This window comes from Musca domestica, unplaced genomic scaffold (assembly GCF_030504385.1).
Source record: "Musca domestica strain aabys unplaced genomic scaffold, Musca_domestica.polishedcontigs.V.1.1 47, whole genome shotgun sequence".
Classification (NCBI taxonomy): domain Eukaryota; kingdom Metazoa; phylum Arthropoda; class Insecta; order Diptera; family Muscidae; genus Musca; species Musca domestica.
In genome coordinates, this window is record NW_026712338.1 from 1,332,884 (window position 1) to 1,360,234 (window position 27,351).

The 27,351-nt window shown below is 35.1% G+C and overlaps 6 protein-coding genes across 7 annotated transcripts; 3 read left to right on the forward strand and 3 right to left on the reverse strand.

The window, feature by feature from the left end:
- Positions 1 to 717: 717 nt before the first annotated feature.
- On the forward strand, positions 718 to 2,262 carry LOC101899689 (uncharacterized). The gene is made up of 5 exons (XM_005183283.4): positions 718 to 870; positions 933 to 1,216; positions 1,288 to 1,523; positions 1,587 to 1,784; positions 1,953 to 2,262. The coding sequence occupies exons 2-5, from the start codon at positions 950 to 952 to the stop codon at positions 2,167 to 2,169; spliced, it is 918 nt and encodes a 305-aa protein (XP_005183340.2). The 5' UTR covers positions 718 to 870; positions 933 to 949; the 3' UTR covers positions 2,170 to 2,262.
- Positions 2,263 to 2,694: 432 nt separating this feature from the next.
- Positions 2,695 to 4,755, reverse strand: LOC131804660 (solute carrier family 35 member E1 homolog). Its single transcript, XM_059127721.1, has 5 exons — positions 4,164 to 4,755; positions 3,853 to 4,061; positions 3,558 to 3,683; positions 3,257 to 3,496; positions 2,695 to 3,188 (listed from the first exon to the last, which is right to left on the reverse strand). The coding sequence occupies exons 1-5, from the start codon at positions 4,495 to 4,497 to the stop codon at positions 2,970 to 2,972; spliced, it is 1,128 nt and encodes a 375-aa protein (XP_058983704.1). The 5' UTR covers positions 4,498 to 4,755; the 3' UTR covers positions 2,695 to 2,969.
- Positions 4,756 to 11,611: 6,856 nt separating this feature from the next.
- On the forward strand, positions 11,612 to 12,946 carry LOC101898317 (nucleoporin Nup35). The gene is made up of 2 exons (XM_005183275.4): positions 11,612 to 12,604; positions 12,673 to 12,946. The coding sequence occupies exons 1-2, from the start codon at positions 11,721 to 11,723 to the stop codon at positions 12,815 to 12,817; spliced, it is 1,029 nt and encodes a 342-aa protein (XP_005183332.2). The 5' UTR covers positions 11,612 to 11,720; the 3' UTR covers positions 12,818 to 12,946.
- A 479-nt stretch (positions 12,947 to 13,425) lies between these two features.
- On the reverse strand, positions 13,426 to 14,685 carry LOC101898143 (glucose-induced degradation protein 8 homolog). Its single transcript, XM_005183274.4, has 4 exons — positions 14,371 to 14,685; positions 14,079 to 14,304; positions 13,850 to 14,021; positions 13,426 to 13,793 (listed from the first exon to the last, which is right to left on the reverse strand). The coding sequence occupies exons 1-4, from the start codon at positions 14,486 to 14,488 to the stop codon at positions 13,620 to 13,622; spliced, it is 690 nt and encodes a 229-aa protein (XP_005183331.1). The 5' UTR covers positions 14,489 to 14,685; the 3' UTR covers positions 13,426 to 13,619.
- A 2,902-nt stretch (positions 14,686 to 17,587) lies between these two features.
- LOC131804647 (probable ATP-dependent RNA helicase DDX46) lies at positions 17,588 to 22,356 on the forward strand. The gene is given in 7 exon segments (XM_059127704.1): positions 17,588 to 17,823; positions 17,888 to 17,946; positions 18,192 to 18,479; positions 18,542 to 19,358; positions 19,361 to 19,636; positions 20,011 to 21,011; positions 21,098 to 22,356. Coding segments are annotated over 6 exon segments (3,444 nt in total). The 5' UTR covers positions 17,588 to 17,823; positions 17,888 to 17,929; the 3' UTR covers positions 22,143 to 22,356.
- A 102-nt stretch (positions 22,357 to 22,458) lies between these two features.
- LOC131804648 (dystrophin-1-like) lies at positions 22,459 to 25,807 on the reverse strand. 2 transcript variants are annotated; one of them, XM_059127707.1, is made up of 10 exons: positions 25,313 to 25,807; positions 25,129 to 25,251; positions 24,843 to 25,059; positions 24,516 to 24,765; positions 24,113 to 24,403; positions 23,766 to 24,048; positions 23,608 to 23,701; positions 23,378 to 23,495; positions 23,133 to 23,304; positions 22,459 to 23,076 (listed from the first exon to the last, which is right to left on the reverse strand). In XM_059127707.1, exons 1-10 carry the CDS (start codon positions 25,323 to 25,325, stop codon positions 22,712 to 22,714), a joined length of 1,926 nt encoding a protein of 641 aa, XP_058983690.1. In that variant the 5' UTR covers positions 25,326 to 25,807; the 3' UTR covers positions 22,459 to 22,711. The 2 variants fall into 2 exon arrangements, with proteins under 2 accessions (XP_058983690.1, XP_058983689.1); XM_059127706.1 differs by having other exon boundaries at positions 23,133 to 23,307; positions 25,313 to 25,806.
- Positions 25,808 to 27,351: the final 1,544 nt, after the last annotated feature.

Consider the following 27,351-nt stretch of genomic DNA (forward strand, 5'->3'; position numbering starts at 1 on the left):
AATATAAATTCGGACTAATTGTCTATGCACTTACATTATTTTTTGTGTAAAAATCTTTTTAATTCTTAAAGCCACATTTCAACTGGGGCCAAATTATTCATTCGATATCGACAAAATTTCGATCAAAATGAAATTTAATATGTAATTTTTAGCTTTATTTAGTTGAATATTTCTGTAGAAACTACTAAATCTTGATTGCTTGAGTTAAAAAAAATTTCTACAGAAATTCATTCTGATCGAAAAATTTTCGATATCGAATGCAAGACTTTGGCCCTAAATTTTTGATATGTAACACACTTTGAGTAAATGAGCAATATGGTGTAAACCCGCTTTTCCGATGTGACACATCGTGTTTTAGTATCAAAAGTATTTCAGCTTGAAATACACTAGACATGATAACAGTTGAGTGCATATGAATTGAGTCTTATTCATGGATACTTTTCAGATGGCCTAAAATATATGAATAACATTGTAAAGTCAATATCAATTGTTTAATCAAGTGTTCATAAATACACAAAGTTTCATTTGATTAATTAATGTTTTATGTTGCTTTGGCGAAATCTCTATTTCCTTTTTTTATAATATCGTAATATTGCATATGTACACATTTTCAAACGCTCCCCTGTAATCTATCAACCACCCGATCTTTCAAGTATTTACGTTAACAGTATCCACAACCGTCAATTGTACTCGATTAAAATCAATTAAGTGTGAGTGCCGATCGCTAGTCTCTTTTCATTGGTGTCTCTCATGTTCGCCCTTTATCTCCTTAGAAGTCAAATCATGATAATGAAAGAAAATCTAATGCTAGTGTTCTTTTGAGTTATCAATCGCCGGACAATAGTAAAAATTTACGATTCGAGACGGAAAGTAATCAGTTGTACTTAACTAACCACACCATAAAATAATCATTTCAATAAAAACTATTTCAGAACATTAGCAGAAAATAATGTACCAACAAGGCAGCAATGATGTTTTGAGACTATTGTCAGACCCAGAACTTGAGGATCTATTGCAATTGTATGCACTTAAAAGTGGCATTGACAGTTTTCAATATTTGCTTATTTACACTCAGCTTCAATGGAATAAGAAATTACGTGAAAAACACATCGATGAACAAGATGAAAAGTGGATTTCATTCAGAAAGAAATTTTATACCCATGTTAATGGTGACTTTCGCAAATATGGTACATACGTGTGTCTACATCAAGACCTAGTAAGCATATTCGTCTTCCAAATCTCCTTCCTCTTTTAATAAATCCCAAAATGTTTGTGCCCATAATTCAGATACAAAGTGTCACTTTTCACACCTGGCAACCGAATTGCAATGAGTTATTGGAGTGTTTGGAAAACACCAATTTAATTCAATGGAAAAATGAAGCATTACTTATAAATGTGGCACCGGAGTGTTCAGAAATTGTGAAAAATCTTGTCCAAAGGAAAGGAGGTGCCATACGGAGAGCCAGATCTTGTCAAGGTTTGATTTTTAAGCGCACAAATTCTTTGAATTTTAATAAAACCAGGTATGTTGGAACAGCATTAGATACTAACACAGTAACATAGCTCATATTCGTATTTGACCCTAGCATTCCCGATGGCTATGAATTGGGAAAGGTGCAGGAAAAACACGCCGATTTAATACATTCCTTATGGGCTAATAACAAAGAAGGTTCCTTGGATTATATCAGAGGTCATATAAAGATTAATAAATCTGTTGGGCTGTATGAAGCATCGAGTAATGAATTAGTTGGCTGGATTTTTCAAAACGAATTCAGTGGTATAGCGTATGTATATTTTGAAAACTTTTAAATGATAAAAAAAATCATTATAAATTATATTATCATTAATTTTCCAACCATTGAAGAAGACTTTTTCTCATTTTTGTCACATCTTATATCCAACCGAAAAACTGGTCATTGGCTTAAAAATATACATATGTAATTTCTTTTTAGCATACTTCAAGTTCTGCCAACTCACCAAAGAAAAGGTTTTGGAAGGATCTTAGTTGAAGCATTAACTGCAATTATTGCTGAAACTGAAAGAATACCCGTAACGGCATGGGTTGTAGTTGGAAATGTAAAATCTGAAACATTGCTGCAAAAAGTTGGATTTGAGAGAGCCGTTGTTTATGAATGGATACAACTGGAAAATGTAGCTAATAAATTATGACATATTTGAGAGTATTTTGTGACGGAAATTTAGAATAAAACATCATGGGAAATGGTTTTTTTTTCAGAAAAAGCGCAACACCTTTTATTTTTTGTTATTCCTTACACCATCGCGATTGCAACGAAGTCTTCTTGGCTATACATCGCCTATGTGATGTGAAAAGTCATCTTGGCACATTTTTGAAGTGACAATCGAATGGCATTGTATGTAATGCAAAACATTGTAATTCGAGACAGATTGGTGTTTTCCATTCCATATATACTGTAACAATAATTACTTTTATTATTACTCGCTGTTTCAATTTTGAATATAGTGACATGGTCGTGTTTTGGGTTTCAAACCATTTTTTCAAAGTGCTGTTTCGTCGTCTTGTATATTCTTCGTTAACAATATATATTCTACTAGACGCGCGCGGATGTGTGATCAATTTGTTTATGGTGTAAAGTTCCTTCATTCCTCCTTTTCAATATAAAAATAATTAGCACTGAGGCATATTTTGTTCCTACTCATTGAAAAATTGCTTAGTTAAGTTTACATTAACTTTCGTCTATATACAATGCGTAAGAAAGTCGGTTTTTATTTTCTTAAACTTCACACACTGATGCCACGTCTATTTACACAAAATACATATATAAATATATAAATACTGAGTTAAAACAAAAATAAACTGAATTTTTTATGAGTTAAGAAAAACATTACATCAATTGTAGTTAAAAATGGCTCGCTTATACCTGTATACTCATATTTACAAAAATTGCCTAAAAATCATTTTGTAACATCGTTATTGAAATTTTATTAAGCTAAACAAATAAAAGTCGTGTTGTACTTCCATTGGGCATCCCGCTTCCATTCGCCAAAAGACTGTTTGTTGTGCTAGAATTGTAACCATTCGTTGTCTTGTAATTTGTTAAAACTGAACCCCGATAATAAGGATCCACTGAATTTGATAAGGGGGAATAATTGATACTGGTTTTTGTAGTGGTTGGTATTATAGGTTTCTCTTTCGTAATTTGCTTGGCCTGAAATTGAAGACATAAAATTAATATCTTCTCATATAGTAGGAGGAAATAATTGATAATAGTCTCACCCTATTATAACACAATACACCCACAATGGCCAGACCCATGCCAAAGCAATTCACCCATGTCACAGGATTTCCTAAAATCAGCAGTGATACGGCTATCACAAATATACGTTTCGATGCACTGGCCACTGCATATGTTAAAGGCGTCACCAGCGACAATACCGAGAATGCTATGATGTTCTGTAGCCAGTTCAAAACTCCATCGGCAAAGAGCAGTGCTATAACTCGGTAATCCAAATTTGTCTGAAATGAATTATATACATATTAATAAGCCCTCTGTCATGTACAGGAAATCTATACTTACAATTGCGGGATGTTGAATTACTTTAAAACTGTCCATATACAGCCAAATGGGTAGGAACATAACTAATGCCAATTTACCAAGCAAATGCAGCAAACGCAAATGATGTATTCCGGTATCTTTAAGAACCTAAAAAATACTTCTTTTATTTTGGAAGCTTTGGTAGCGAAAACTAAGGGCTAAATGTATGTTCTGTGTCACCAATGTAAACGTCCTTTGTTTTGAACCTAGGGTACAATTCGCGTTCACATGCGCAGTCCGGAAAATCCATTTCGTATTTAAGTGAAACAATTCTTACCTTTTTTGAAAATATATTTTGCAATGAGAATCCCATTGTGGATACCAATGCCGATATTAAGCCCAACATATCAAAAGAGATTTCAGTTAAAGTGGCAATTCCAACTCCTGTTATAATTGGTATAAGGCTAAGGTAAATCATGGTGGACTGTTTTTCTTTAAACAGTAACCGAGAAAGTATCACCGTGAATAGCGGCATTGTGGCTTTAACTAGGAATGCAAAAACAACAATTATTTACATATTTTGGAAAACATGTATTAGACGAAGTTGAACACGTCAGTAGGAAGACATTTATGCTTTCTTCTACCTACCTGTATGAGCATATGAAACAGGAACTTTCCACAACGAAATGTGGGACGTCACCGAGGCCAGAAATTTACCAAAGGCAAGCGGTATAATCAACTTAAGATAGTAACCTCTAGGCAAGTCTTGATACTTTCGTATTTTCCACAAATTGAAGAATGGTCCACTATATAGCGTGATGCTACAAAGCTGGACCATTGTCACTGTCATCGGAAATGGAAATTCGTTCAGCACCATTTTTCCAATCACATTGTTGCTGGATGAAATAATGTACCAAACAATGCAGAGGGTCAATACCACCAAGACATGTCTGGAACCCGTACGTTTCGCAACTCCACTCATAATTAGTTTCTTCTTGTATTATTCAAGAGCTATTCGTAATTAAATAATGTTTAACGTTGAGGCCTCAACTTGTCACTTAGATCATTTATGTGCACTAACTAAACTAACTTATTCTAATATTGCCCAAGCATTTTTGTTGCATTTGTGAGACGAGTTCCTAACTAATTTGTGGATTTAAATCGAACGTAAATATTTATTCCTATTCGGTAGATTCAATTGGTCTGGTTTCAATCTTCCACAAGCAGTTGTTGACGTTTTGTTGACGTGACAATTGCATGGAGCTGCCACACAATTAGTGTATTTTCAAAATGAATATGGCAATGTCATGTCGAAAAAGAAATATCTTTAACCCTTAAGTGACACATTGGAGAAATCCTACAATCTGAAATAGCAATCCCCTGAATACAATTTTTCCATTTGGTAGTCCTGTAATGTCATAACATGTATACAGTTTATGTATGTTTATGTACTGTTTTAAATAACAAACGAAATAATCTAATTTTTTTTCAAATTACTTTACATATTAAAACTTTTTGGGATGAAAAAGCGTTGCAATTTTGAAAAAGAATTGATGTTGTGAAAAGTCCACAGCGTTCCATTCGGTTATCGCTAATTTGTTTTACATTAAAATATAGGGAGAAAAGTGTCATATAAAATAAATAGTTTGAAGTTACAAGACTCCAGCTTAAGGGTTGTGTTTCTCAAAATTAATCATTCTGCCCATGGTAGAAAATACAGGTAGATGCAAAATTTAAAAGTTTTTTTAAATATAAGTAGATTTTTATATGTTTTCTTATACGACGTCACTCGGAGGTTATTATAATTCCCGCTTTTCAACAATTTTTACAAATTTATATAATTTTTCATTCAACATTTTCCATTCCAAAATTGGTTTTACAGTTCATTGTCCCAGCAGCCGCGTCGATGCATCTACCTATATTCTACTACCATGATTCTGCCCCACCTTGTGTGGATAGCATGACTCACGGTTCAATGAAAAGTTATGGTAGAACTAAAATCTGATTACATTTTTTTTCTAAGGGAGCCCATTTTCTGCCAATTTTGTGTATGTATTTATTGCTTTGAATAAAAAAAAACAAAATATTTTCAAAATCAATGATTGGAAGAAACGTACATTGCGTGTTAAAGATAGTAATCAGTTTTACCAAAGATTTGAAACAAACCGTTTGTATAATATTTTTGAAAGAAAATCCAGGAATATAATTAATTTTTCACGCTATTTAAATCATTTTAAAAATGAGGGAAAATATCATATTAATGGCAACTACTTGTTGCGTATAATTTGAAAGAATTCTGACAAGAAGCGGACAGCCTCAGGGCGGTATCTCTGTTGTTGTTGATGTAGCAGTAGTACATGTATGTGTTTGCGTTCTGCTAATCTGGTTCCAGCTCCAGGTTTAGAAATTCGGCTACTTTAACGGGCTGTAGCCAGAGATCTTCTGGAGAGAATTGGGTAGGTTTGGCTGAGCAATTAAAAAGGTGTAGCGTATTGTGCGGGCCTGTATCGCACGCCGGGCAGGCGTCACGCACATCTTCATCAATTCGTGCCCAATACGAATTGAGACGAATATTTGAAATTTGGCACTTACGACCGAATTGAGTCTAGATGATAGTATGTCAAATTCGGCGAAGATCGGTTCAGATCGGCCCCGCCCGACTTTAGGACTTTCTTTACTATTTTTTTTTTTCATAATTGGCTTGCAAAGTCAAAAATTGTTACCACTTGCTGTCGACTAGACAGAATTAAACAATGTATATACTAGAATATACAGTATATACTAGAAAAAATACAACTCTTAAATTAAGAATACATAAAATGTTTTTTGACAGGCGTGAGTCATCGGCTGGATTTTTCGTAAATGAACAAAGAAGTTTTAGCATGGAAGAATGCAAGTAGCTGCATCAACGCTAATATATTTTCCTACACGACACCGATCAGTGTTTGTTATGATATACATTTTTAAGAATTTTTACGAAGTTGAACAATTTTCATTCAAAAATGTCAATTTCAAAATTGGTTTGACCGTTCATTGTCTTCTACCATGAGTTGTAGTTTGTCTTAAGGTGCAAGTACATAAAAAGCTTGAAGTCATGGCTAGGCATATTAATGTCAAATTATAATGGAAAACGACAGTAGGATTTAAGTGCGTCTCTGTAATCCCTTTATAAAATGTCAAAAAATATGCCTAGCCATGACTTCAAGCTACTTATGTACTTACACCTTTATAGTCTGTTCAGCAATAGTATTTTTCTAATATTTGCAAGTCAACTGGTAGAAAAAAGAGCGATTTCCCATAATTATGACCTGTAGAGAGACTGCCGAATCTGGAAAATTTGCATTAATGCACTGACCAATGTTCTGGAAGTTCCAAATAGTTTGTGGCATCACCATTTGCGGATTAGGTTGATATTTCCGTCACTTTTATTATACCCTCCACCATTCTATTCTATATTAGCTTTGTCATTTCGTTTGTAACTCCTCGAAATATTTATGTCGCACCCAACAAAGTATAGGATTTTAGCGACATTTTTCACCTGAATAGTTTGAAATTTTGTATTCAAAGTTCTAACTGGGTACTGCAACCTTTTTTTTTTATTGTTTAATTTATTGAATCTTTCATATATTTAATGAAAATAACAATAAGGTTTCATATCTTATATACTAATATTTTTATAGGGAGGTTGTCAATACAATCATCCCATATTTTTTTCATGCTTTAATTATTATTGTTTTTTTTTTTATGATATAGATGTGTGTTATTTTGTGGGCTTGTGGATACAGTTATATCCGTGAATTGATTGAGTAGGTAGTTAAGATTAGTTTAGATACAGATATATCTAAGTGAATCGCGGATTACAGAAATAGTCTTACGGATATAATTTTGCTTTGTTTAGATACAGTTATATCTAATCATCCCGCGGACTACAGTAATAGTCTTTTCGATTTCTTCACAGAAGCAGCTTCCAATTTAGCATACTACTACCTGTAGAAGTATAAAAGTGGGCGACGTTCAATTGGCCAGACAAGAGCTGAAAATAATGAGAGCGTAAGACAAAAAATAAACTATATGATAGAAAGAGTGTCACGTCTGCGCAGTCTATCGTGTCCTCCGAATAGTAGGAGTTGGCGGGCCAAGTTATTTGGGTGCTCGGATAGTTTGTTTAAGTACTTGCGGCAAAGCTTCTTTATTTCTTCTTCAACAGTAAGTATATTTAGGTCCTTGTGGATGTTTGCGTTCCTTATGTACCATGGTGCACCTGTAATAGATCGAAGAATATTCGACTGTCTTCTTTGTAGTTTACTTACGTTAGAGGCACTAGCTGTGCCCCAGAGCTGTATGCCATACGTCCAAATTGGCTTTATTATAGTCTTATATAATAGGACTTTATATTCTAATTTAATAGAAGAACGTATACCAATTAACCACTCAAGATTGGCCTTTTTTAGCTTAATCTGTGTGATTTTTGCATCGATGTGTTGCTTCCATGTAAGTCTTCGATCCAGGTGCATTCCGAGATATTTTATGGTATCTTTCTGTGGAACTTGAGTATTAAAGATTTTTATCGTGGGGCAAAGTTCACGTCTTAGAGCAAAAGTAACATGTATGCACTTGCTTGCATTTACCGATATTCTCCATTTTGTCAGCCAATTTTCGAGAAGATATACATGGTATTGTAGTTTTTCCGACGCAATCAGAGGATCCTTGTGTATGCTAATGAAAGCAGTATCATCCGCAAACGTTGAGGTTAGAGTTTCATTGGTTGTGGGCATATCGGCAGTAAATAACACGTACAGAATTGGTCCTAAGATACTACCCTGTGGGACGCCAGCCAGTATTTTTCTCGAATTTGAAAGTATGTCTTTCGATTTAACAACAAACGTACGATTTGACAATTAACTACAAAAAAGTTTATGAGTGTTTTTAGGTAGAGTTTCACAAATTTTGTATAGAATTCCAAGATGCCAGACTCTGTCAAACGCTTGGGAAATGTCTATAAATAGCGCCGAGCAGTACTCCTTCCTTTCGAATGCCATTCTAATATTTGTGACTATGCGGTGCACTTGCTCAATAGTACTGTGGTTCTTACGGAAGCCGAATTGGTGGTCGGGGATAATATTGCTATTTGTAATATGGGGAGTTAACTTCCTTAGTAATGTTGTTTCGAACAGCTTTGAGAGTATAGATAGAAGACTGATGGGTCTATACGATTTTAACTGCGTTGGATCTTTTCCAGATTTCGGAATCATTACTATTTCAGATTCTTTCCATACAGACGGGAAGTACCCTACTCGAAGAATGCTGTTAAATATAAATAGCAATAGTTTAACGGCCGGTGTTGGTAATTTCTTGAGCATGTTTGGAGTAATTCTATCTTTACCCGGGGATTTTTTTTTTGTTTTATCGAGGCTACAGAACTTTCGATTTCTTTTAGAGAAAATCGTATTGGATTCGGAACAATGTCGTCAATTAAAGGTTGAACAACTGTCGATGGTCCGGGATTTGGGGTAAATACAGATTCAAGATGTTCGGCAAATGCCTTTACTTTTTCTTCTGTAGATCTTGCCCAAGTCCCATTTTCTAGGCGAATTGGAGATTCGTGGGCGATAGGTCTTCTCAAGTTTTTTGTGGGTTTCCATAAGCTGTAGTCAGTTCTCTCTGTGGGATCCAGGTTATTTAGGAATATTTTTAGGTTTCGCTCTTCATTTAATCTGAGTGCTTGTTGTAAGAGTTTTTCACATTCTTTTAGTTTTTCCCGAAACCTAGGTGATCGGTGCTTCTGCCATTCTCTTCTGGCCTTCCTTTTATCAGACCATTCGAATGGTCGATGGATTATAGGAATTATTTTCTAGTTTTGAAAATTTAGTGGGAGTGGCAACATTGACAGCGGTGTTGACTATCGAAGTAAATATTTTAACTGCATTGTCAATTTCTTCTCCGGACTTTAGAGGAGTGTTAGAATTCACATGTGTACTGACATATTTTTTGTACTTCACCAGTTTGTATATTTATTTGGTAGATAATCCGGGGATGTTGCGAGTTGAACATCATTTAATGTTATTATAGTTGGGGAATGGTCTGACGACAAGTCAAACGAGGGTACCACGGACATTTGTTCCCTCTTAATATTCTTTGTTACCGCAAAGTCAATTAAGTCAGGACGTTTTTGCAGGTCTGAAGGCCAGTAAGTAGGCTGGCCAGTAGATAACACGTCCAGTTTAGCGGACGAAATGGAGTTTAAAAGCTGTAATAAGTCTAGATCCCCAGAAGGTGTGTTTGGCATTATAATCTCCAGCTGCAATGAATCTACTGAGAAAAAGTGTGCAAATTCATCTTTGCTTATACTATGTCTCGGAGGACAATATATTGCAGATATAGCTGTATTCGTTGAAGATAGTGCAACTGTTGTAGCTTGTAGGTGGTCAAACTTATATTCTGGCATGGGGTAATGCTGAATTTTATTAGAAATTATCACCGCGGTGCCACCGCAAGCTCTCCCACTAGGGTGTTTAGTGTCGTATGTACTGTAACCGTTTATTCTAAAACAGTTTCTAGAAGTGAAATGAGTTTCAGATACCAGTAAAATGTGTATGTTGAGTGAGTGAATAAAGTTTTCGACCTCGTGTTTATGTTGGCTTAAGCCGTTTGCGTTCCAAAAACAGATTCGAATTTTATCTATTTTTGTTTTAAAACTATTTGCATAATCATAGATTGATTTCTCACAATATCTTGCATCATGCTTTGCATACTTGTCATAAAAGAATTCATGGTGACGATTAGTTTTTCGATAGATGATTCTATATTTGAATTTTTATAGTTGGGTGAGTCATTTTTCAAAGTATCAGAATATAAGTATTGCATATTCTGTGAGGGGAGATTGTAATTAGGAGCGGTGGTTTCATTCCTCTTGTTTAGCTCAGGGAACTCAGCTGTTTTGATATTAAATTGTGGATTTTCCCGTACCCGGTAGCTTGTAGGCTTTTTTGTGGCTAAGCTAGATTTTGTTAAGTGGATATATACTGCAACCTATAACAAAAAATCGAGCATGCAGGTCCATGTCTTCGTATAGCCCCCCCTATATTGATACCTCCCGATATTCGGTATTTTGATGATTTTAGCGGTTGATCACTTATCGCGGTTTTCAATTATTTATTCAAAGTAAATGCAACAAGTTGTTTGATTTTTTATTGTTTTGATACTAATTCTGACAGTACAAGCCAAACAGGTAGACCTCCATACTTGCAATTTTTTTAAAGTTGGCCTACCTTCTCTTCATTGTACCATGTATGGTATCATAGCCCTACCTTGATATCATTGTACCATGGGTAGATGCATCAACGTTTGGGAACATTTATATGTCAAAAAATTTCAAATGTCTTTTCAAATATAAGTGAATTTTTATTTTTTTTTTTTTCATCTACGACGCCATTCGGAAGTTATTATAATAAGCGTTTTTCAACAACTTCTACAAAATTTAAATAATTTTTCATTCAACATTTTCAATTCCAAAATTGGTTTGACAGTTCATTGTCCCAGCAGCTGTGTCGATGCGTCTACCTATATTCTTTTTCCATGTTATCTGGGTAGCAATTGCTTGTCTGTCTTGAACAAAAGTTCTGTAAACAGACTATTAGTTCAATTTCAGTCAATATTTTATACATGCTCAACCCACGCTCCTTTGTTCTTTTACAAAGAAGCCAGCCGTGGTGCAAACAAGCGTTTTGTGTATTCTCAGCCATGGTAGAAGAATACAGGTAGTCGCTTCGACACATTTGCTGGGACAATGAACTGTCCAAACAAATGAGAAAGTATTCAAATTTGCATATAATAATAACCTCCGATTGGCGTCGTATAGGAAAACATATACAAATATACTTGTTTTTGAAGAAACATTTACAAATAAATCGACATGTCAATGTTCCCAAGCGTTGATGCATCTACTTGTATTCTTGTACCACGATTCTCACCTATATTCAAGACAATTTCCTTGTGTTCCTATCCTTGACAATTCAAATTTACTTAAATATGAGCAAATTTTAAAACGATATGGCATCTCTTTTGAAACACATTAGAGTTGGGTAACATTATTGACTCAGCGTGTCATTCATTCCTGAATCTTTCCTTCAAGAGAAGAAGAGGAAGAATTATACATATCCCGCATTTTGTTGATTACCTTCACTTCTTGTTAAATTATTGTTTAAAATGGAACCGATGGCACTAGGTAGTCCAAGCGGTAGCCCTGCAACCAATCCATACTTACCATCATTTCTATTGGGCGAGCAACAGACTCCAACAACTCCAAGAAACAACACTCTTTCTCCAAACAAAGCCGGCTCAAGGAATCTTTCGTTTGGTTTCGCTACCTCGCCCGGTGCAGCTTCACCACAGCAAGATTATAACAGATCAGCTTTGGGACAAAAGACATTATTTGGTGGCTATCAAACGCCCTCGGTTGGTCAAAACACGAATTTTCCGGGCACCCCAATTCAAAATCACAATTCAAGCATATCCGGACCACCAACCCAAGGTCTTTTCGATTCCCTGCGAAGCGAGCGCAACCAAATACAAACACCAACGAGAACTTTGCAGACTCAATCACAGCTTGGGACTCCAATCATGGGACATCCAAATAATAGTTTAGCAGCTACTTATGGTTTGAATCAAAGCATCCAGTCACAATACAATGAATCCTACAACAACAACTCCTTTAATATGTCAAGAGCCGGTGTAATGTCGCCGTTACTTCCAGGAACGCCAGGCAACGTTACAACTGGTATTAATGCAGCACAACTGCAGTGTCCACAACCTCCACGCTACACTGAATTTTGGATAACAGTCTTTGGCTTTCCTTCTAGTGCGACTCCAGTTATTTTGCAACACTTCGCTCAATGTGGAACTATTGTGGATAAAGTTTTTCCCTCCCAAAATGGAAATTGGGTACATCTAAAATATTCGTCCAGACTTGAATGTGACAAAGCCTTAAATTACAATGAAAAAATCTTAGCCAATAATATAATGATAGGTGTTACCCAGTGCAAAGATAAAGCAATTATCGATAAAGAGAATATTTGTGAAACAAACACTCAGTAAGTAATCTTTTCCAAAAGGACATTTTATGCGATAACACTTTAACTTAATTAATATTTATTTATAGACCCACTGTACAAAAAGTTCGTCCATTGGCCCAAACAGCATACAAAAGTGCTCAAAACGATACATCTGTTGTGGCAAATGCTAATGCACCGCAAAAAAGCTCTGGCATAATGAACAAAGCTATGGATCTATTTTTTGGCTGGTAGTTGAATTTATATAACAGTCTTAGCATTTATTCAAAATTCATACTAAATAGTTTGTCAAAAAATTGTGTATCTCTTTTAAATTGTTTCGAAAAATATATATTGTTTATAACGACACCAATACCATCCTGATATTATGTGTTCAAATCATTACCCAGCAAAAATTTTGAATCTGTATGCTCCGTACATACATTATTTTAGATTTATTTGAATACCAAGTACCAACGCCCTACTACAAAAACCGTAGGTTGTGAGTAGATATAAGATTTTAAGCAACACTATAGCACTACTGTGGCAACGTGTGTGGTGTATTTAAGTACAAATAATAAGTTTGCGATTTCAATATAAAAACTAAGCAGATCCCTTTTTCTGCTAGTTAGTCGAGTTTTAAAGCCAAAAAATAGTACTCAATTCAGGTACCATGACCTTGTAAAAATAATGGTTTAGTAGATTGACTTGAAGTTGTATCGACTGTTAAAAATGCTCTTTTGCATGGACATTACACCAGTTTGAAAGCCAACATCTTTTCATGTCAAATGTAGGTTTAAAAGATCTATTCGGACACAAAAGAAATGTCAAATTTAAACAAGATTTCTAAAAACACCTTGATATTGTATTAGGGTTTATATTATATATTTTAAGTCTACGGGTTTAAAATATGTTATGTAAACAAATGATTTATATAATGATAGGTACATTAAAATTATATGTGATTTTCTAAAGATTTACTTTCCTCTCCACTCAAGCCATCAAATCGTTTCGTATTGCAAAACATGTACGTGTAGTCTAATCGTAAACTAATAATTTATTTAGGCTCAATGATTGCATTCTCAAGATCTTTCATCTTCGGATAATTGACCTCGCGGGCATCCAATTTCGACTGTGCCCACATAATTAACTTTAACAGAAACATTATTTTGGGTGTAGAATCAGCACTATGCTCACTCTTTAAGATAGCTGCATTCAGTTCACTGGCAATCTGAAACAAATACATTATTATTAATTTTCAAATAATACAATGCAACTGCATCTCACTTTTTGTCTATGCGACTGCTCAAGAAGATATGAAAATGGGCTTTCCTGCGGTTTTTCGAATGCCAATAAAGCCAAGGTACGTTCGAGTTCGCACAACACCTCTGGTATGTCTTCACCGGCTTCCGAGAGGCGAGTTTGAGCAAAGGATAAAGCTTCTTCGATTTTTCCAGCCCTAAAACAGTAATCTAATTAAAATCGTCAAACGCATATTACTGGTAAATATTTATACCTTATAAGTTCAATTAATTGTAATTGTTGCAAATGAAAGTATAGATATCGGTCGCTATCAAGCAACTCGGGATGCAGTTGATTTACCAATTGGGTCGCTTCCTGAATCCGTCCATTTTGTATGGCTTCGCGTATCAGTATACGATCATCCAATGAATTCAACTCCACCGAAGGCTCCAACAGACCAGCCTCAACTTGAAATTTCTCTGCCGCCTCTTTGAAACCCTCTAGGAGACATCAAATTGCAGATGTAAAAAATGCATCAAAGAGGTTTTAAGCACTAGCTAACTTACCAGTTACCAAGTAATTCATGATCAATCGATTCATGTCTGCTTGTTTAAACGGGAATTGTTCCAAACGCATCATCCATTCCTCTTTAGTAATCCCATCGTTCTTGTCGTTGTAACTCATTTTCTTGTTTTTCCTTATTTTTCCAATTTTGAAGCCGTTTTTAAACAAATGAAAAGAAACTAATGCTGATTGTTAACAACTTAACGCGTATTTTTATTTTTTTAAGGCAAACGACGTTGATTACAGGCAAAAAATAAAAAAATACACACACATACACATACAACTCCTCTTTGTGTTTAGGTTTGTTAAATAGGGAAGCAGAAGTCGACTTTGGTTGAAGAGCAACAAGGGTTGCCAATAAAACAAGATATTTGCTAAGAAACTTTTTTTCTGTAAAGAAGAATACAACCATGGTACAATGATATCAAGGTAGGGCTATGATACCATATGATTTTAATTTTTTTATTTTCTTGGTTTAATATGTCATCTTTATTTGTTTATGTATGTGTTTTCTTTTCAATAACAAAAAAATTGCTCAGAAAACATTCAATTTCGGATGTTTTCAAAATGTTTATTTCATCGTATGCATCGACAAAATCTAGAGTTTTTGTAGCGAAATAATCCTTTAGAGATATATAGAACCTGGTTTTGAAAAGAAGTGTTGACCTTTCATTCAGTTTTCGCGGTTTTCAATTATTTATTCAAAACAAATGCAACAAGTTGTTTGATTTTGATATTGTTTTGATACTATTTCTGACATTACAAGCCAAACAGGTAGATCTCTATACTTGCAATTTTTTCAAAGTTTTCCTACCTTCTCTTCATTGTACCATGAATGCAACCGTATTTATTTTTACGCATCGTACGTAAAACTAGTAGAAAGAGCATGGCCATGGTTGGATTAAGAAAGAAAAGTCATGAAAACATATTGTTACAATTTTTTCAAAATGAATTATTTGACATCTCATTGTCAAGATATGTATTTATCAAATAACCATATATTTATATATGGTTATTTGAAATGACCTTACCTTCTTAATTTTACCATGAGTAGGGCAGAGGAAAGCAGGTATATGCATTAGGACTTGTTAATATTGATATGCTAAATATATTAAAACGTTTTAGAGATATAAATTGAATTCAGAATGTTTTCTTTGCCGTGTGAATAGTTGTTGAACCACATTGTCGAAAAACCACCGCATTTCTTGAAGGTCAGAACATTGCGAAGGAAGCTTACCAAATTTGACAGAGGAAGATCATATTAGCACGAGTACGAAAGAGGAGCGGCCTTTAGCGGAATTCTGCAAATTCTACAAACTTTGTTCTATTTTTAGGAAAAAATAATTCTCCACCTTATTCTGCATTGAAACTTGCGATAAGAAGCTTACATTTACACAGAGATTTAATTAGTCTGCAGGTAGGTCAAGTTCGAATATATGTCATATGGGTTCACGATAACGGGTAGCCACCACATAACGGTACCTCCCGATATTCGGAATTTTTATGATTTTAGCCACATTTTTTAACGAATTTGTTGCAAATTTGCTATGTGAAACTCGCCATAGATTGTCCTTGTGGGTATAGTCCCATATAATGGTAACGCTTACTTTGTGGTCTTTCGCAAAATTAAATCTTATTTTCATAAAGATCTGCCGGTTGAACATCACGCTTTTTTTACTTTTTTTAATTTTGAATGCTACGAAAAACATTGTAAATCATATGTTACCATGGTACAATAAAAACGTAAGGTAGAGCTAGCAATTTTTTTATTACAATTTTTTTCTAAGTGTGCCTGACTTCTGCAAATTTTGTGTATGTATTTGTTGTTTTGAAAAATAAAAACAAAATATTTTCAAAATCAATGATGGGAAGAAACTTAAATTGCGGGGCACGCATTAATGATATTAACCAGATTTGCCATGGAATTGAAGGATTGAAAAGTTAGGATCATATTTTTGAAGAATATCCTAGCATTTCGTTCATCTTTCGCGCTATTCGACTCATTTCAAAAATGAACAAAACATATCAATAAACGAAAACAACTTGTTGCCTATAATTTTGAATAATTCTGACAGGAAGCGGGCATAGCCTCAAGGCTGTATTTCTGTAGTTTTACGAAGCTGTTCTACCTCCTTATTGCACCATATGTACAAAGTATTTTGTACATTCTTTTGAGATCGGGTGAGACGCAGGGAAAATCTAACAATTAAAAATAAATGACCTTATGCGCTGTCGCATAAAATAATGTGTGTGATAGTAAAGATTATGACCCACACATACAGATATCGATGCGCTCAGTAAATATGTAAGACAACTTGAATCAAATGACAAGCAGCTCTGCATTCGATATTAGAATCATGCTAAAATTAAGAAGGTAAAGTTATGCAATCATATGTTCACAATTTTTTCAAAATTATTCATTTAACAACATCTCATTGTCAAAATGCATATTTAAAATCATTGCATATCAAATCAGAGACGGGAGCCTGTTTTCTATGCAGTGAAATTAAACAAAGCAAATTACAAAAAATGCAGAGGTGGGTGCATTTATTTAAAATGAGTTTACCTCATTCATTTTACCATGATTAGAAAAAATTAAGGAGGTAAAGTCATTTATTTTAAATACCATGGGTAATCTATATAATTATAAAATTATATAATTTTATCATGTTGTCAACTATGCACAAAGAAAAATTATATTTTTAACAAAAAATTAACAAAAAATGACATATAAAATAAGGATAACCATGGCCCAACATTGCGGCATAAGCATTACATACAATAACAAGTTCTATGCGGAATAAAAAACGTAGTTTCATTTGCCAAATTTCAACTCTTTTTATATTGGGAAATCATGTTTTTGAAAGAAAATAATGAGGAAAATATCAAATAAATGAGAAGAACTTGTTGGTTATAATTTTGAATAATTCTCACAGGAAGCGGGCATAGCCTAGGCGCTGAATTACTGTAACGTCATTATTATACCATCCTAAATACTAAAATTGATTTATTGCTGTTTCAACAACGATCGCTAAGAACCCACTTAAGAGAAATAACGCAAACGCATTGTTCTGCGCACGAATGCCCTACATCGATATGTCGATCTGTGAAAGCCTAGCTACGTTGTTTCTTTTGTTCTGATTATTGGCCTTTATCGGTTATTTCCTTATTCTCCCGTGTCTAAACGGCGTAATTGTTTAGGCAGCGGCTGCGGGAACCATTTGCACCGGAGAAAAAATCGAACAACATTCTTGTGTGGTTAGTGCTGCTGTCAAAATAAAAAAAATAATTGGTAAAATTAAGAAAATTAAATAAATTTTCATAAAAAATATCAACAGTTGTGTGTCAATCTTAAGAATACACGATTTTTAAATACAAAGCGAACAAATACCGTGAGTGCCGTGAGTGAAAGCTTTGTGCGATTATTGGTCCGGCATTTTCCTGTTGTTTCCCAAGTTTGTGCATTGCATTATTTTAATTTTAAGAAATATTATGATATTTTGTTTAATTCCATTGCAGTATCCTATTCCATACGTTATCTTGCAACGCGGGATTTTAAAAATGTCGAAAAGTTCTGGGTAAGTTTTCAAGTCATTTGCAATAGTGACCGAGGAACAATTGGCATGGTGTGCGAATCCTTAGAATTAAGGAGAAGAAGATAAATTTTAAATCTTGCTCATATTCTATCGAAATAAGGGTCTTTACTTTTGTGGACACCTATGGCCCAAATTGAGCATCGCAAATCTGTGTTTTTCGTTTCACGGGGCAATTTTTAGAGAAATGCTTTGTTATATTCCATTTTTAATGCCTATATTTCTTGTAGAAGGGATCGTGACCGCGAAAGAGAACGTGACCGGGACCGAGATTATGAGAGGGAACGTGAGCGAGATCGCGAGAGAAAACGCCGTTATTCAAGGAGTAGGTCTAGGTCTCCAAAGGAGCGATCTTCCCGCAATGGAAACGGTGCGAGTAGCAGCAGTCGCAACCGCGATGAACGAAAGAGGGATAGAAACGAGCGTGATCATCGCGATTTTGACCGCAGACGGGAGGAAAAACGAAGAAGGGAGTCACCATCCCAATCAAAGTTGAAGGAATACGAACGGGAAAAGATGTAAGCAACAAATTGTTTCAGAAATAACCCAGAATCATTTTTATGAAATTATTCGCTTTTAGGCGTCAAATGGAAAGAGAACGTGATCGGGAAAGAGAGAAAGAACGTGAAAGGGATCGCGAAAGAGAACGGGACAAAGAACGGGAACGTCAACGGGAACTTATTCGTGAAAAGATTGTTGAGGAAAACCAGACAAAACCAGCTCCTCCCGCAACAATTGTCATCAATGAAGATTCAAGCAGCTCATCGCCGGAGGAGGAAGAAATTGATAAAGAAGAAGAACAACGACGACTGGAGCTGGAAATGATAAAACGCCGTGAACGCATTGAACGTTGGCGTGCTGAGAGAAAGCTTAAAGAACTGGAAGCCAATAAAAAAGACCTAAAATCGTTGTTGCCCCCGCCCACTACAAATATTGTTTCCAAAAAATGGAGTCTTGAAGATGAATCCGAAGAAGAAGACAACACAATTGCCACAGTTGATCTCAGTAAAGAGCCCGACTCACCACCTTCAAAATTTCATCGTATAAAGAAACCTAGGGATGACGATGAGGATGAAAAAGTTGATAGACTAAAATCATCGAAGAGCATTGTTATTGCCGCGAAAGCAAAAATTGAAGCTTTGCGAGAAGAAGAAGAACTCAAAGTTGAGCAGTTGAAAAAGGTCAGAGAAGAAGAGGAATATTCCAAAAAAGAAGCGGCAGCCGCAAAATTGTCGGCTGAGGCCGAAGAAAACGACGAGATTGATCCCTTGGATGCTTATATGCAGGAGGTGGCCAAAGAAGTGAGACAAGTCAATCATATCATTACGCAACCCAAAAAACAGCAGGGTGTTGTTATTTTGACCGGCATGGCCAAAAAGAAGTCCACGGTAAATAAAACAAAGGAGAATTAATAGAGCAAAATATGGACAGCTTGGAGTATTCGAGTGAAGAAGAACTGGAAGATATTAAAGATACTGCTGCTAGCTTGGCAAATAAACATCGCAAGGACTTGCCCAAAATAGATCATTCCGGCGTTGAATATGCATCATTTCGTAAAAACTTTTACGTTGAGGTACCCGAATTGGCACGTATGACACAACAAGAAGTGGAAAAATATCGAGCTGATTTGGAAGGCGTACAGGTCAAGGGCAAAGGTTGTCCCAAACCCATTAAGGTAATGTTTTTCTTTTATACGCGATTTACCTAATTAGTGTATTTTAGGCTTTGGATATAGGTTGTTGTCAGTACGCCCGTAAATTTTCGATTTTTTTCAAAATGTTTTTTTTTTTGTGTGCCTAAATTAATTTCATATTGCAAATGTTTCGTTTCCTAAAATCATTTTATTACTATCTTGCCTTGAAATTGCCTGAAATGCTAATACCTAAAAAGTAGACTTAAAACACTGTTTTTGGCATTGTTTTTAGTCTTAAAAAATATAGTTAATATAGTTGCTCTATTTCGAATGTAGTTTATTTTGTTAATCCATGGTTGTTACTTTCTTCTTTGGGATTTGCCTTCTCAATCGATTCTTTTATTTTTTTCATGCAGACTTGGGCACACTGTGGCGTCAGTAAAAAGGAAATGGACATTTTACGTAAATTAGGCTTCGACAAGCCCACACCCATCCAGTGCCAAGCGATTCCGGCAATTATGTCTGGGCGAGATTTAATAGGTATTGCAAAAACTGGCAGTGGCAAAACGCTAGCATTCATTTTACCCATGTTTAGGCACATTCTCGATCAGCCAGAACTGGAAGATGGTGATGGACCTATATCGATAATAATGGCTCCGACCCGTGAATTGTGTATGCAAATCGGCAAGGATATTCGAAAATTCTCCAAAAGTTTGAATTTGCGCGTCGTTTGCGTCTATGGTGGTACGGGCATGTTTGAACAGATCGCCGAGCTGAAACGTGGAGCCGAAATAATTGTCTGTACACCAGGGCGCATGATAGATATGTTGGCAGCCAATTCGGGCCGGGTGACTAATTTACGTCGTGTCACCTACATTGTTTTGGACGAAGCTGATCGTATGTTCGACATGGGTTTCGAACCTCAGGTAATGCGTATCATTGATAATGTAAGGCCAGACCGTCAAACGGTTATGTTTAGTGCAACCTTTCCAAGACAAATGGAGGCTTTAGCCAGACGTATTCTCAAGAAGCCAATTGAAGTAATTGTTGGCGGACGATCCGTCGTTTGCAAAGATGTGGAACAACATGTAGCCATAATGGAAGACGATGCCAAATTCTTCAAGCTGTTGGAATTGTTGGGCATTTACCAAGAAAAGGGTAGCATTATTGTGTTCGTCGATAAGCAAGAGAACGCCGATATTCTTTTGAGAGACCTAATGAAGGCTTCCTACCCGTGTATGAGTTTACATGGCGGAATAGATCAATTCGATAGAGACTCAACGATATTAGATTTTAAATCTGGTAAGGTGCGTCTTTTAATAGCTACATCTGTAGCAGCGCGTGGCTTAGATGTCAAGGATTTGATTTTAGTTGTAAATTATGATGTTCCCAATCATTATGAGGACTATGTTCACAGGTATGTTGGCATTGAAATGGTATTCATTAGGATTCCGTGTTAAAACGAAACCAAATATATTGATTTTTATTATTATCATTATTTAGATGTGGTCGAACAGGTAGAGCGGGTAAGAAAGGAAGCGCATGGACATTTTTGACATATGACCAAGGCCGCTATGCTGGTGATATCATAAGAGCTTTGGAATTATCAGAAACTCCGGTTCCTGAGGAGCTGCAGAAACTTTGGAATGAGTACAAAGCTGGCCAGGAGGCCGAAGGAAAGAAAGTACACACAGGAGGTGGTTTTAGCGGTAAAGGGTTTAAATTTGACGAGCAAGAAGCCAATGCGGCTAAGGAGAGCAAAAAACTGCAAAAGGCTGCATTGGGCCTGGCGGATTCCGATGACGAAGAAGACATAGAGAATGATATTGATCAACAAATCGAGCAACTATTTGCAGCTAAGCGCACTGTGAAAGATACATCAGTGCCAACGCCAGCCGTTACTATGGTAGCCACTGCTCCTGCGTCTGGCAGTACTGTCATTGCTGGTGGAAATACTGCAGCAGGTGCCAATCCTGTTGGTTCTGACAAGCTTGAGTTAGCCAAACGGTTGGCTTCCAAAATTAGTACCAACAAGAATTTGGGTGCCGATGGTAAGGCATGTACACAAGTTGCAGCCGAAGCCATACTTAAGGGTTCCAGTGCTACACAGCCAATGATTACTGCCCGTTCCGTAGTAGAACAGTTGGCTGCCAAACTCAATAACAAACTTAACTATCAGCCTAAAGATGACGAGGAAGGTGCTGCATCGGGCCTTTTGCCAAATCAAGCTAACTCCTTCACAAAGTATGAGGAAGAGCTGGAGATCAACGATTTCCCACAGCAGGCACGTTGGAAGGTAACGTCGAAAGAGGCATTGGCCCAAATATCAGAATATTCCGAAGCTGGTCTCACAGTGCGTGGAACGTATGTTCCGCCAGGCAAGAATCCACCCGAAGGCGAACGTAAATTGTATTTGGCAATAGAAAGCTGCAGCGAATTAGCTGTCCAGAAAGCCAAGCGAGAAATAACCCGCCTTATCAAAGAGGAGTTGTTGAAACTGAGCTCAGCACATCATGTCTTCAATAAAGGCAGATATAAAGTTTTATAAATGGCCAGACAAGATTCGCAGTTTAATGATAACGGTCACAATAGACTTGCGGTAAATCTAGTTAAGAAACTATTTGATCATTTTATAATTGCTCTATTTTTCGGTCTAAGTTCTAGAAATATAAGACAAAGAATCGTAACGATTTTTAAAGACCTAAAAAACTAATAAAGGGAGAAGATCCAAATGTTTGGAATATTTCCAATTTTGACCAGAACCGTGTTTTTTATTATTATTTTTTGGTTGCATTAGGTACGATTCCTTCGATTTTGTTGGTAAAGATCAAGACTGTTTTTTACTGTAAATAAATGCATTTCCATTTAACTACTTCGTGTGATTTTATTTTACTCATTACACTGTTATTTAGAAAATATGTAGACAATCCTTATTTAACTAATTATTTTAGCTTTAATATTTCTATGCTAAACATCGCTATTGGAAATCTGGAAGTTCGCTATACTCTCAATCATGTAGGTAAAACAAATTTAAAAGGCACGTTTAATTTCATACAACTTGGAGTATTAAATACATTGTAAGTTTTCTTGCCCTAATAATACTGTTCAAATTACATCTCAATTCAGACTTTTTCTCCGACATTCAGCAGTGTTTATAATTGAGTCCAATACGTTCTCTAAGTTTTGGGTTGCTTCGGATAAATCCGTATTGTCGCTGTGGGAGTCATCAACAATTTCCTTAACTTTATTTAATAAAAGCTTAAAGTTCGCCATTTCTGTTTCACGTGGATTAACACCGTAATAAGTGAGTTCGTGTTGTGACGGCACTTCGGCTAGTACGGATAGAGGTTGCTGATTCGAGTTCAGTGAAGTTGGTGGAAGTGATGAGAAGCGCCTCTGGTTAAACCAAGAACTCAAATCATTGATTGAGTAATCGGATTTGTTTGCATCTAAGTAAGTGCGATTTAGATCGGCTCCATTAACTAGAAAATTTGGTCTAAGAACATCAATTTCTTTTTTAGAATTTGAAATCACTTACTGGAATGAGTTAAATTATCTTTAGTAGTGTAGCTAATAGGGAGATTCGTTCCGCATATCGATTTTACATTCACAACAGCGCTTACATTGTCGATATTAGGAGATGTGGTAAGATGGCCCCAGCGATTTGGTGTACTGGAGGGGGGAAATGCTTCAATGCTTGCCGATGAATTCTGCTGTACAGGAAAATTATATGGATCATTATGTACTTTTTTCTAAATCTATTATTATTACTGTTATTCTTACCGAAAAATTTCGCATTTCCATTATAATGTCATTCAAAAATTGCTGATGTTTTCTTAAGAACACAGAGATTTCATCTGCTGTTGATGTATCTATACATTTAAGTTGATCTTCGAGTTTTCTGCAATTAAATTAAGATAATTATCTTTTACTCAAAGTTTAGATTGATAAGATATCTTGTTAGTGTCGTATAATTCGCTGTTTTGCTTTAATAGCTTATGGGTTAAACTTACTCATTCTGATGCAAAAGTTTGTCAATTATGTTTTGTAACTTTTCAGAGACATTTACAGCCGTCGATGCTGTTGTTGTTAGACAAGCTATAGAAGCTATAAATAATGCAAATGAAAATATAAGAAATATATGAATCATAGAAAATTTAATTATTCGTACCATCGACGTCTGACTTGGGACTTTGTTTTATCTGAATATTTGCCTTGTCCTTCGCTACTATAACTGGTTTCTCAATGGAAATCGGTTTAGCATGAGATGTCTTAACGCTAATTGTAGATGCATTCGATGATCTGTTTGTGGCTATCGTAACAAGTTCAGTGTCATTTTGTGTTATTGTTTCATTCGCAAACCCTTTGCTTTCCTCGCTCGATTTTTTGGCCGCACAAAATACTCCGCTACATAATTTTGACAAATAGTATGAAAATTTTTTTGGTGGTATATCCTGTTTGATTATAGTATTTAAATATTAAAGTATTAAAGTTTTTATTTTTTATTTAAACGCTTACTTCTGTAAAAACTTCATACATGCGGTGACCGATTCCGTGCTTATTATTTGTATAACCAGTTGCAAAGCATTTTAGACACAGTGATAAGTCTTTACACGTCTGGCATTTGAAACGAATTCCTGTAATTTTATCCAAACAGCACGATGCACAGGTGTTGAGATGAATTAGTCTTTCCGTATCTTCAATTCGCTTGATTAATGCAATCAGATTAGCATATATAAGGAATCGGGTTTGTGTTGTGGTCCACAAACAAAGGAATTGATAGTCCGTCAGTCCAGACAGGTTGTGGCACTGATAATAAAAAAAATGTTATTATAAAGTCCAACAGAACTAAAAACAGTGGAGTTGCTAGAGCAATATTTTATCCGAAACAACTAACGAAACGGAGATAAAAGTGTCTTACCCTGGAATAACACTGATCCAAAATCAAAGCAATATTCTGTGCACCATACGCAGCTCCTTCTCCAAGATATGCAAATATTTTGGCCAGAATGCTTAACATATATTCAAAATTAAGTTTGGAAACACATTTCGTTTTATAATTTTTTAAAAGACTATAAAACTCCATAACCATCTGATCGGAGGCATAGAGCTTGCAGAGTAAGAGGAATGTCATCTTTATTTCAAGTAAAGAAATAGAATGTCGTCTATGTCTGTCACAATGTAGAGTATGTAATAAATATGAGTATGCATTAGATATTTCATCATTATGACCCTGGTTCATACTTACGGGTCAAATATATTCCAAAAAAGATTCGAAAGAATTGCAGTTGCAGACTCCAAGGAATATGTGGACACTTTTGTAAAATGTCCTAATTTCTCGCAGGCAAAGAAAATATCATGTATTAAAGACGTCAATTGAAATGGCGGTACCATTAAATTAACATCATCATGCATTCCATGACGATCCATAACAGCGAGCACCAACTTATACGGAATATTATTGGCTAAGAGGAATAAATAATATAATAAAACTTATAAATAATTTTTAAGTTGGAATCAAAAATATAACTCACTGAAAACAATTTTCTGCAGTTTAACAAATTTTGCCGCACATCTGTATACTGTAAATTTGTATCCCTCAAATTCAGCCTGAAGTTCATTTAGGATATTGGTTAATGTAGGAAAATGAAAACCACCTGTTAGGATCACGGAAAGCAAGTGTTAGTTATGAGTTGGAAATGAAATAGATTCTCAAACCTGTTTCCTCCATGTTTCTTCACTTAAGGGCTGACCAGGGAAGACTAAAGATTCCTAATGTTAATTCTATGAGGTATTTCCTTCAACACACTTTTATGGTTTTATCGCGTTTTAATCACTTTTTAATTCTTTTTATTCATTGAGTGCCCGCTTAATTCGTTAAAAGAAGTGTCAAAGTCAATTTTGAATATTGTTTACATTTCTGTCACGCAATGTTACCCGCACTGTTCGTCAATCACAATAGCTGTGTTGCTATCATGGTGTAACAATACAGGCAGCCCCATTAACTCAGATAATGGGAACGTAATACAATCATTACAAGGAAGAGCAGGTTGATTAACTTTGAAAAACACAACCCTGAAGCTAGAATCAGGTAATTTCATATTTGCTATTGTTTATCTACCACTTTTCTCCTGGTACGCCGCGATTTGCTCACTATATCGAGTTCCTAATATGCTTTTGCATATACCCAAAAATGGTATATGTGAATTTAAATTTCGACAGAATTTAAACACTTTCAAAATAATTTATTATACTATTTAAAATTATACGTACACATACAGAAACTGTTTATGTATTTTGACATTACAGGACTGCCAAAATAAAAATAATGTGTTCAGGCGCAAAAAAAATACCTTGGAATTTATTGTACCAGACAAAATAAATACTTTTTTAACCACTAACTTTGAAAATATTGTTTTTTATTCAAATAACAAATACAGAAACAGGAGAAACTGAATTCGGGCATATTCAGGAAAAAAAAAAAAAATAAATCAACGTGTAGCCATGAAACACCTTTTTATTGTACTTTACATAAACTATTTACACATTTACGCGATGTAAAATTTTATAGATACAATATTGTATCCGGATTAACCCACATTATCAGGATTTAAGCTGTAAGTACATAAGAAGCTTGAAGTCATGGCTAGGTATATTAATGTCAAATATAATTATAAAGAAATTAACTTATTATTGAAAAAAAAAACTTATCTACCTATCTACTTATTTTTGATAAAACATTAAACAATCCTAACAAATGAGAACATTTACCTAAAAAATAAATTATGACATTTAAAAATTAAAAATAGAAATATTTAATCGCATTTTAAATTATTTTGGGAAGACTGAAAATTATGTATGCAAACTACAATGTTGAATGGCGTATGTACATTCAAACGAAAATACATTTTGTTTTCTCTCATTTGAGGTACGCATTTTGTCCACGAGTTGGAATTTCCACAGAAAATTGCAAACAAAAAAGGCGATATTTTCAAAATGTTTGTATCGGCAGAAAAAATTTTTGACAATGTCTCTCCAGCTGAATTTAAAAATACAAAAATATTCTCAAAATGTCAATATTTACACACAAAGCTGAAAACGTGAATGAAAATTGTAAAATTAATGATATTATAAATCTTTGGGAGAAAAAATATAATTTCTTCTATTCATATTAGTGAGAATTTGATGTATTTTCCTATAAATTCCCATTAAAATCAAGAGACAATTTTATTGAAAAAAGGAATTATTTTACTATGAACTACGAATCGTGCCGTATGAACGGGTTAATTCGTGTACATAACTCTGAGAGCGAACAACGTGATTGAAAGTGTAATGAGAACATAGCATAATTAGCCCAGTGGCTAGAAGAATAATCGCAACAACACAGCTGCTGGGACAGTGAAATGTCAAACTGATTTTGGATTGAAAATGTTGATTGAAAAATTATTGAAATTTGCGTCGTATAAGAAAACATAAGAAAATCTACTCATTTTTGACAAAACATTTGAAAAATTTTGACATATCAATGTTCCCAAACGTTGATGGATCTACCCATGGCGCAATTACAGAAGTAGAACAAAGCTACCCCCTAAATACAATTTTTTCTTTTAGTGTCTTTATTATGTCAAAACATTGTTTTGAATAAAAAAACAATGTTTTGAAATTATTTCAAATTCGGTTGCAAAATAAATGCATGCTTTCGTTGTTTATGAGCAACACATAGTAATATATTGGGACAAAACTGTATTGTCTTACTA